This window comes from Micropterus salmoides, unplaced genomic scaffold (assembly GCF_014851395.1).
Source record: "Micropterus salmoides isolate LMB-PRFRI ecotype aquatic unplaced genomic scaffold, ASM1485139v1 Ms_hic_scaffold_14, whole genome shotgun sequence".
NCBI lineage: Eukaryota > Metazoa > Chordata > Actinopteri > Centrarchiformes > Centrarchidae > Micropterus > Micropterus salmoides.
Genome location: NW_024040485.1, coordinates 28780866 through 28792264, shown reverse-complemented (window position 1 = coordinate 28792264; position 11399 = coordinate 28780866). Strand labels below are relative to the sequence as shown.

Sequence of the window (11399 nt, the reverse complement as noted above, 5' to 3'; positions counted from 1 at the left end):
CTATATTCTTTAATTGCATACACAGTTTACCACTAGCATAGGTCTAATATTATTTGAAGTTACAGCAGTTCCAATTTTGTGGGTTGCATTCTTTTTGTGCTAGAAAAACAGTCTACAGTGGTCAGTAAGTAACAGTAAGTTTATTAATGCAAAGTATTAACTTATCAATAATCACAGCCATTCATGCAGAAAATTTACTGTAAGTTTCCGGTTTGCATATATTGATGTTTTGCGGCAAATGCAAGTTAAATACTCTCTAGAGCAGTGCAGCGTCCATTCTTGTCTTCTCGTGCTGCTGTTCTTCTTCTTTTTTTATTTGCGGGTGCCGTTGACTTCCCGTCACTGTTACAGCTAATGTTCTACATACTGCCACCTGCTTTACAGGAGGGGAATGTAGCAAACTTGTTAAATACGCCCAGCCGTTCTTATTTTTTCAAATTTCTTTTAGAAAGGTTAAAAATACGGGAGATTTATGGGGAAATATTTAAACAGGAGGACAGAAATAATGGTAAAATAGGGGAGAAACCCGGAAAACGTGAGAGTTGACAGGTAGGCTATGCCCTGAGGGCATTTCATCACTCTTTATCCACTGGAAGGGCACCGTAGAGGGCACTTTATCACATTGTGTCAACTGGAAGGGACAACTTGTCTTGCACATTGGGCCAGCCATGTTTTATCTCCCGTAGGACTCAAAGAGGGCACTTTTGAGGCATATTTTCGAACATGGTGGCACCAGGCTCTGTCGCCTCCACCCCCCTGAGTCCACCAGTGGTGTCAGTGCCGAGCTGCCATGTTCACTGAGCGTTACAGTTCAGAGCTGGAGTCACGTCATTTTCCATTCAGATCACCTCAAAATGCTCCAGTGCAAACTGCAACTCATTTCCTGTCATGCAGACTGTCATGTACGGTATTTAAGATAGAAATGGCAAATGACAGCCTGTACATAATATTACAGTGAAAACTCCTGGGCGTGTTATAAGGTGCTGAAAGTCAGGGAGTGCTGTTTTGTAATTGACTTATGAATACCTCACAGCAAATGCAGGAATATAATTAGAAGCAGAATCACTAATATCGACTCCTACTGAGTGTTTGGACTGCCAGTAAAAAAGAAATAAGGTAAGTAAAGTATCATGTAGGAAGAAGAAGAACATTAAACTACTGCGTGCGTATGTGTAAAAGCTGAGTAAAGCAGAAGACCAATTTAAGTTACTCTTACACAAACAGCTCAAGTCATTGGCTAAAGGCAGTGATTATACACTGGTGGGTAAACATAGCTCCTGGGATGATTTTTTATAACCTATAATAAATACAGTATTTGCCCATTCCAGTTTGGAGCCACCCATCATAGTACGCCATTGTCACATCTGCTCAGTGCAGACACAGGAAAACCAAAACTTGGACCCAGAAGCAGAACACTAGGCAGACTAAGTTCAGTCTTTTTGGTGAATTTATTAATAAAGAAACAAATGGGGAGAACAAGCTTACGGATAGTGGAGGCAGGCAAGGACCAAAATACAGAAGAGCAGTCCACACATAAAGCAAACAAATCCCCAGGGTGCAGTAAAATCCAAAATTAATCCAAACACAGGAAAATACAGGAACAGAAGGTGAAGAATAAATGACACAATGATAAAACACAGAGAACAATAAAACACGTATACAGGAAGTAAGTAAACATAGAAACATGAGAAGGGCTTAAAAGGTCTGGATGGTGACCAGGAAACCAGTGGTGAAGGCGGACCCGAGGGGAAGGCAGAAACCCTGTGCAGGCTTGCGGAGCCCCTCTAGAGGCCAGTGACAGTGGCAAAACCCCTCTAAAGGATGGCAGCGAAGGCAGAAACCCTATGGAGGTTTCTGCAGGTCTTTCTGCAGCTGTGGGGTCCAGATCTGTGGTTGCAGGCCACCTACTGCTCCTACCACTTTTTGTATTTCACAGACTCTATGTGGAATTCCAAATTATATTCCCTCATTAGGATTTTTTGTTGATGTAGTGATGAGTTGGATCTGAGATCCATAGCATATAAATTGCAACTTTTTCATACTCATTACTGAGCTCTCATGCCCTGTATAGAAGCATCTGTTATGCATCTCCAGTCATTTATTCTGTTTTTTCCTAAACTGAACAAACACACACACACACACCTTATCTTACTGTCTCAAATGTAAAAATTTACCAACAGGAGAAGTGCAGTGTATATACAAAACCCATAGTGGGGAATCAATTGATTTGGATATGATTTTGGTGCCTATGTTCCAGTCATTATCATGTAAATTATATACATTTGTCCCGATAGATTTGGACTATTGTATTCTCTAAACTGTCAACAGTTGATGGCAGATGATACAGACATTAATGGTGCTTCTAATCTCCTGTAATTACTCGAGTTCTATAAAGTCCATGAAGCCAGTGTTTAGCCTAAATTAAGATGCAATACAATGCATTGGTGCTAATGTTTGTAAATAGTTTATTTGCCCATATCTTACCAATCCTTGATCCAGAAATGCAGTATTAAAAACATTAAAGCATACATGTAATACTTGCATTGTAAAACTAGTCAGAGAGCATGGGACGCTTTTTCTGTTAGCGAGAGCAAAAAAAGCCTCATAACTACGACTTTTAAGTGGTGAATACATCTGTCACTGTGTGTGTGTGTGTGTGTGTGTGTGTGCACGCATGCTGTACAGTAGAATAATAGGCCATAATGAAATAATGATGAGATTGGGTGTAAAACAGTGACAGCAGGGGAAAATAGGCCTGAATGATGCATCAACCTTCACCCAGAAATGTGCAAATTAATTCAGTTGACTTGACATTCATTGAATTTGAGACAGTAAGATAAGGCATGTGTGTGTGTGTGTGTGTGTGTGTGTGTGTGTGTGTGTGTGTGTGTGTGTGTGTGTGTGTGTGTGTGTGTTTGTGTGTTAATAATAATTAATAAAAAAGCAGAAATGAGTGAGAACATGTTGGTTTGTACAAGAGTCATAAAAGTTACGTATGTGTGTGTGCTGGACTATTTCTCGACTGGGTGTGACTTCACACCTCACAGTGACAACAAGACTCCAGGAAATTATCGGTCAAATAAGCGTATTGGTCTGTTATCATAATGTCAACTATATTCTAAATGTCAAACTATTCTTTGTTAAAAGTTGTGGTACCACAAGCAAAAGGACTCAAATGTACGACTCAGAAACACACTTGCCAAAAGAGAGTTCGGTTGGGTGAACAATCCCCCAGGGAATAGGCAAAAAGCTGAACACTAGGAGGTAATACTGGATTTATTTTGCAGTATGCTAGGCCAGGGTTTGCCGGTTTCTGGTTTTGGAATGCAGAATTAAACAATTGGAGGAATATAAATGTAAGTAACACTTCATCCGATCTGTAACGAACGCAACATTTATAGTATCTCACAAAAGTGAGTACACGCCTCACATTTTTGTAAATATTTGATTAAATCTTTTCATGTGACAACACTGAAGAAATGACACTTTCCTACAATGTAAAGTAGTGAGTGTACAGCTTATATAACCCTCAAAATAACACATCACACAGCCATTAATGTCTAATGTTTCACTTAGGGGTGTACTCACTGTGGAGCATAGAGAAGTTACCAGGAGACGGGCCCTTGGAGCTGGACAGGGCTATTGAAGGGCATTAACCCAGCATAGCCAGAGCCCTACAAAACGACCTCTGACATAATCTAGAGAGATCTGTGCTCACAGCCCAGCACCGGGCATTTGCCAGAGAACACCAGAATTTGCAAGTCCACAATTGGTGCCCTGTTCACAGACGAGAGCGGGTTCAAACTAGGCAGTTCCTGGATGACGAAACCATTGATGGCACTCATCGGTTGGTGAATTTATTGTCTGTTGACCTTTTTTTGTTCTCAACAAATTATAAAATGTACAGTAAAGATTTTCAACTTTTTGTTCACTGAGCTCTGATGTGAGATTTAAGTGTTCCCTTAAGTTTTTTGAGCAGTGTACTAATCCAGACTCACAAGCAGGAATCACACAACGGCAGGAAGTGCATTGGTTTGAAATGGACTGAACATGGCGTACATCTAACTTAATAAACATCTGTCTGCTTTTTTGGGGCATGACTAAGCAAGGATGTTTTTTTTCTTACCAATGGGGAACTATTTTTGCGGTCAGTAGGCTAAAATAATAGGTCTGAATGCAGAAGATGACACTGAAGGTCATGCTACATGGTGTTCATATCAGAGCAGAACCGTAGATTAGCTGACGATACTCAGTCTTCTCTTTTTCAATATGCCAACTTTTCCATTATTTGCAATATTTCAGCTTGTAGTAATGTCAGTTTATTCCACTTATATTTAAATCTACAAATTGAAAATAAAAACAGGTGAATGGAATCGTAACTTGTGTCCTGGCTTGGCTATTGCTGAGATTGCAGGTTGCAGCCATTACATGGAACTTTCTCTGCTGGTTTTGCACATACCACTACCTTTGTATAATATATGTTATTGTCATCTATGTCTGCTGAAACAGTTTGAAGCTTTCTATTACAAAGTGATTTTTGTCCCAGAGTTGTTACTGCACCAGTACATTCCCTGAAACCACTAAAATATTGCTTGTACTGCAAAGACTGCTAATAAAAAAACTTTCCTTTTTAATCTAGGTCACTCTACATGGAAGGCAAACTAACCTTTAATACCATATTACAAATGAGCACTTATCAAAAAATATAAATGCAATACTTGACTTTGCACCATTAATGAATATGTTTCTAACCATCAGCCATGTTGTCCGCCATGTTTCTACCTATATGACGTCAACAGCTCGGCAACTCGTGACTTAAAATTTTCTCAGTTGGGAAATCATTTTTCTGATTATTCCGACACCACATGAATGCACAGATAAACATGAGGTGACTTGAATGTGGAGGCAAACAAAAACATCAAACCTTTCGTAGCCGATGAGGAGAATTTAACTTTATTCAAATTAAAGGGAAACTTTGCTGATTTTCAACCAACTTTATATCTTAAAAAGGTTGTTGGCTCCTGTAAAGATCATGTTTCAAAAAATCAATTGGCTGGAAGGCTCCGTTGGAAAGTGTGTGCTGGCCAGAACACTGACATTATGTGGCCATCATTCAGTTTCTAAACTATTGAATTTCCAGAGGGTTCAGTCGTCACATTAGACTACTGTTGTTTTAGTATATAGTACTGTACATTTGGAAAACAAATGTTGTGAGCATAGTGAAGTGTAGCAGAACAGAAAAGTGCTTGATCTAGCATGTGGCGTGGATTGGATCAGGACATTATACTGTATCTTACTGTTATGACATAAACCAACCAAAAGAATCACAGCTAAAAGGCAACATTATTTTTTTCACCAGACGGCATAAAACTGGTCATCTGTGTACCCAGCCAACATAACAGGCCACTGTCATTACAACTTCATGCGTCCAAACTTTGTTCAAACCCACAGAACTTTATTGTACGTTCTAGCGCAGATCCCAGAGTTTCCAAATAAACCACATCTATAGTTTTGCTGGTGCAGCCCTAAAAACATTTAAATATAGAGTATTTCACTCTGTAAACTCTTACTGCAGTTTACCTACCATGACTTTCACCTAAATAAAGCATTTAACGGTTCTTTTTACAGTTACTTGTTCAGGTTGCCGTAGAAATGAAATTATCACGAGACATACTTACAAAACAAATGGTAAATATTAATGTAACCTGAGCAAATTTGGAAAAGAAAGTAAGGTCTAAAAACTGCAGTAGTACACACTTACATATAATCCACACTGAAATATAGAGCTTCTAATTAATTGGGTCTGCAGTTCAAGTGTCAGAATAGATATTCCTGTTTGTTTATAGACCATCTCAAAAACCTTATTTATTATGAAATATTGCTCTTTGTCACACAAGGTAAACATGTCACCATATGGTTGAATATTTCAGCTCTTTCTACCGAGCAGTTTGCTTAATAAATTCCTTCATGAATCTTCTCTCTCATGCTGGAAAGCTAGAATACCTAAAGGGCTGGATGTTTTTACCCAGGAGTGGATTGCTGTGCTATGAATCCATAATGTAATCCCCCGACATGAAGAGACACACATCATTCAAAAGCTACAGTATATTACAATTTCAACCCATCAGATACGTTGGAAAGCTCATGCATGGAAATCTGAGAACTGCATGAGGTGGAGAGAGAGTGTGCGTGTGTTGGTTTGCTTGTGCATATGTTGTACATATAACACACATACATATGCTGTATATATGTATGCTAATGCATTTTGTCTTGCAAATATGGTGCAGCACAGGCTTGGTGTATACAAGTAGTTATGTGACTGCATCTGCGTTTATATCTGTGTGTGTGTGCATGTATATGTAGAAGTAGAAGTATTTAAGTATGTGTGTTTGATTGGTTGAGTGCATATGGGCATGTAGTTTAGTGTGTATACACTGTGTGTGTGTACTGAGTGTGTGTGTGTGTGGAGTTAGAAGAGCTGTGTGTGGGGGAGGAGCATGTGCAAGAGAATTATGCCTTTTTCAGAGGGGAGGGGTGCATATATGTATGCGTGTATGTGGGGGGATGGGCGGATGGCACACTGTATGTATGTTCACTAAGTGTGTGTGGGCTGGTTTGTGGTGTGTGTGTGTGTGTGTGTGTGTGTGTAAGAGAGAGAGAAAATGTTTGGGAATGTATGAGAAAGAGAAAATGCATTTTATGATTCCTCTTTGTGTGTATAAACTCTGCAGTGTGTATGTGCATATTTATACTTTTATGTCCGTGGTTATGTTTCCAAAATGTCCTTGTGTGTTTGGACTGTATACATGTGTATACACCTTTATATGTGTAAATGTGAGGATGTGTTACTGCTATATAGAGTATAATTATGAGTATGTCTGCAGGTACTATGTCTGAGTGGATTTTTAGATTTGATATGCATGTGTGACCATCTGTTTAAGTGTACTTGAACTGTGTGAATAAGTAAGGTGTGCATCTCTTTGTGTGGGTGGGAATCTCTTTGTTTATGTGCATCTGTGTATGTCTATCTCCAGATAAAGGACTGACCCCCTCTTAGATCATCCATGGTCATTCAAATGACTTAATTATATAACTAGTTACTTTTTCAAAAACTGTTTTAAGGCCTGTAGCATATCTTATTAGATTTTAAATGAGTAAGAGGGACTGTAAGTAGTCAATGAGTCAACAGAGACGCACATCAAATATGATTACTGTATTACTTTTGCTAGGATTCACTCGAGTGTGACAGAGAGAGAGAGAAGCCCAGTGCAACATCCACACAGAAAAGCAAAACAGTAAAGGAGGTATGGGTACAAAACAATGAAAATGTAGAATCGTACTAATAATGATAACTATATTAATGACATTAATAGGACTAACAATAATGACTGTAGCAGAGTGTGTTGAGCAAGAACACGGGGGCAGCAGGAAGCCTGCATCCACAGATCCAGACCCCTCAGCTCTGGAGCCAGAAGCACCTTCAGAAAGTGACAGAATGAGAGAAGTTACAAGTCAGTAACATGCATTAATGGGATAAGAATACATGCAGATGGTGAGAGCGGCGGGTAGAGGATCTCATTGCATCATGGGAGGTCTCGCAGCAGTCTAGGACTATAGCAGCATAACTAAGGGATGTCTCAGGACTCACCTGAGCCAGCCCCAACTGTAAGCTTTATCATATAATCAATATAATTATCATAATGCTCGCCAAGCGGCTACTCCGATACACCCTCAAAAACAGCGGTGGAAAAACAGTGAGCTGCAGCACACACCTCTCCTCTCCCTTCCAAACACCAGCTACCCTCCAGGCAGTCAGTGGACAGAAAGTTGTTACTGTGATGTAGAGACTGAGCTCAGTTAAAACTTTATGGATGAAAGATACTTTTGTTACAGATTAATAACTCACCACTCTGAAACTCTCGCTCCAGTCCATGTTGCCAAGCTGGTCGGCAACATGTACAGCTGAACCCAAGCTGTTTACGGTCTTTCCGCTGGCACGGCCTTCTCTGCTTCTGATTGGCTAGTAGTCCTTAACTACGAACTGCACATGTGCAACTCAGAAATTTGTATTTATGTAAATATTCATTCTTTGTGCTCTATTTTTCTATAGTGTTGGGTTTTAGGTAAATATTTTTTATTCTAAATGATGGTGGTCCCACCTAAGTGGTTTTACCCACTTAATTATCTGCAGCAGGGAGTGTATAAAAGGCAGCTAGTTGGTTTCAGGGAAAGTTTGTTGCTGGTTGGTGGTAGTGTCTCATTGTGTCTTTATGGAAGACAATAAATGCCATGTTTGTGCTTTGCATTTTACCTCTGTCTCATGTCTCTGGGGAAAACTTAAAGCCACCACCAGGCTATCATAATTTTTACAATTTTATGTCGGTGAAAAAGCACCCTCTGGAGGGTTTAATTTTTTGTCTCTCCCGGCTGCCTTAAAGTCAAGATGGCGGTGAATGTAACAAAAACGGGTATTAAAACTAAAAAAATAGTTACTAGTAACGCATGGAATAGTTTCATTAGTAACAAAACATTGAGTACTAGTATCTAATTAGGCTAATTGTTACTTGTAAAATGTGTAACTAGTAAAGAAAGAAGGGGAAGAAATAAGGCTGTTGGTCAGAACAAGCAGATCAGAACAATCAGAACAAATAGAAACTATAAGTGCAAGAATGGGAAAAGATGCTGAGATGTCAAACTGAAACACTGGACAGGATGAACCCGCTGAATTAACCTGTTAGGAGGCCCTGAGGAAACAAAATGCTGTTGGGCATGCATACATGGCCCTATAGGTTCACTGTAGCAATGTCCCCACAATGTTTGTGATAACTTGCACAACTTTTTTGAAGTTAATGCACCATGTGAGCACGATATAAACTAAAACTGAATTTGATTTGCTAATATTGTGCTTTGATTGTGAACATTGCGATAAAGTAATCAGATTACCAAAGAGACACAGTGGAGTTTAGAGATTTTTTACTATAAGAATGACAATGTTACTATCAATAAACCATTTTACCAATCATTAATGAAACCAAAGGAAATTTACTAGTAAGAATGACAATGTTACTAGTAAGTAATGAATAAATGATATCTGAACGGCAGAGCCTAAACTAAACTAAAAAATAGTTACTACTAACTAATAAATAAGTAGGCTACTGGTAGTTTTTCAATAGTGACTGGTAAGTTTTAAGGAATAAATGTTAACGGCTTTTGATAAGTGAGCACTATATAAACTGGATTTGATTTGCTAATATTGTGCTTTGATTGCGTATGTTGTAATAAAGTAATCTGATAACCAAAGAGACACAGTGGACCTGGGTTTTAGGGAGAGGTTTGATTCACGCAAGTATTTTTTAGTTACTCGTAACTATTCCACTCTTACTAGTAAGAATTAAAATGTTACTATAAACATGCCATTTTACTAGTCATTAATGCAAAGACTAGTAACCAAAGAAAATGTGCCAGTAAGAATAAAAATGTTACTATGAAAATGTTACTAGTATCTTTTGGAATAGTTACTAGTAACTAATGAATAAATGATATCTAACAATTAGTTATTAGTAAGTGGTGGTGATGGATGCTGATAGTGTGCTTTGGTTGTGTACATTGTGATAAAGTAATCAGATTACCAAAGAGACACAGTGGTTTTAGGGAGTGGGTTTATTAAGACTGGCTGGCTCTCCTCCTCTAGATGGTGCACATTCTCCCGTTCAGCTGTGTCAAGATAAGCAAAAATGCACATGTCGTTTTACTCTCAAAATAAAATATCTGCCTCAACAACAATATTTTAAACAATACGCAGTTTCTGACTGCAGTTAAAGTAATGATTGCAACGATGCAAATAAACGGACTGAATACGCAGTGTTTGCTTTGTTCTTACCGAGCTCTTCATTTATCTGCTGACATTAATCTGCGCTTTTATTTTGTCAGAAACTGTTCATCCGGGTTTGCTGTGTCTAACTCCTGCGAGCTCGATGCAGGAGCTCTTTGTATGACTGGTCCGCGAGGTACCACAGCACCGAGCACACGCACGGCAGCAGCAGCAGCAGCAGCAGCAGCAGCAGCATTCACGCACAGAGTCCCAACAAGGGACAGACAGGGTCCAACGAAGTCCCCTGTCCGGAACCACAAACCAGCACTGGATACCTGACACGGTAAAAGTGGAGAAAACGACGCTTTTTTTTGAAGTGCACCATTGCATATTAACATTTTTATTTAACCTTAGATAATAAAGAAGTTGGTTTAAGTTTTCTACTCGCAGCAGCAGCAGGAGAAAGAGCCTGAAAGCCGCCCGGCGTGAAGACAACACCAACCTAAACTTCACTGACTGCACGCTTGGTTTAGGCTCACATCGCCGACTTATTCTAGAAACCTGATTTGTAGATTTATCGGACAGTGGTTGTTTCTCTTGTTTTTTTTTGAGTCAAAAACCTCCAACTTATTATTTAAAAAAACAAAAAAAAAACAAAAAAACAAAACAAGGTTATCTCGTTTGTTTGGGACATATCAGGCAACACAGAGATAAGAGAAGACAGAAACTCGAAGAGCAGGACTGACTGGAGAAGTGGATGTATTTTCAGCTATGGATGTAACAGTTTACCCGCCTCCTCCTCAGCCTCTGACCGCGTCAGACCACTCCAGGCTGGGGCAGCTCTCCTACCCTGACCCGGCCTTTGGGACCAACAAGGTAAGCAAGGAAAGAAGGAATCTACATAGGCTACTTCTGTTTGTGGTGTTCTGTAAGGATTACCTTAGCTGTATCTCCTCTCTGTGTATTCATCTGTCTTGCCCTGTCAATTAAGTTGTAATTAATTGCTCCAGTTATTCACGCAGCTACTGAAGCTATTCCAGTGTTAACCCATTTCTTTGGATTACATCTAATCACTGTGTGATGCACATGCTGTAATTATACCCAGAGTTTGCAATGACACCTTTTAATTAAAACTTCACCACCAGTAATTGAAAGGTAATTAAGTTTAAATATGTCTGGCTTAGAAGTTCAAACGCAGTTGTGATTAAATTGTGAGAAGCACATACATCTTTTGGTATGCTTTAAATTGTTAATATTTAACAGCAGGTTACAGCAAGTGTCTCTCATTTCTGTTTTGTGACACTTAAGTTAATTGGCATCTGGGAAGAGCTGTTGTCTTTCTCCCTCCCAAGCAAGGTCCAAGGTCAGGGTCAGATTCACACCAGGGTCTTGCTTTAAGGCACCTCTTAAGCAGGATGGATGAATCCTCGGGTCATCAAATACAATACATTATTTTTAATCAATATCTATCTATCTATCTATCTATCTATAGGGATGTTAGTCAGTGTCAGGTATCTTAACACAAGACACAGTGAGACCATGCTCATTTGATGGTGATTAATTGCTTAATTATTTAACTAGATGCAGC

The 11399-nt window shown here is 39.2% G+C and overlaps 1 protein-coding gene and 1 long non-coding RNA gene across 4 annotated transcripts in view; one reads left to right on the top strand and one right to left on the bottom strand.

Moving 5' to 3' along the window:
* Window positions 1-9642: 9642 nt before the first annotated feature.
* On the bottom strand, window positions 9643-9948 carry LOC119902585. Its single transcript, XR_005444343.1, has 2 exons — window positions 9881-9948; window positions 9643-9714 (listed from the first exon to the last, which is right to left on the bottom strand). It is a non-coding gene; the product is annotated as an uncharacterized LOC119902585 (long non-coding RNA).
* A 69-nt stretch (window positions 9949-10017) lies between these two features.
* Window positions 10018-11399, top strand: part of tox (thymocyte selection-associated high mobility group box) — a 54014-nt gene continuing 52632 nt past the window's right edge. Inside the window, exons 1-2 of one of the 3 annotated variants that reach the window (XM_038718877.1) lie at window positions 10018-10154; window positions 10511-10687. In XM_038718877.1, coding sequence (XP_038574805.1) covers window positions 10583-10687 — 105 coding nt within the window. In that variant the 5' untranslated portion in view covers window positions 10018-10154; window positions 10511-10582. Of the gene's footprint in view, window positions 10688-11399 lie in introns of all 3 variants that reach the window. The other 2 variants (XM_038718878.1, XM_038718876.1) reach the window with 2 other exon arrangements.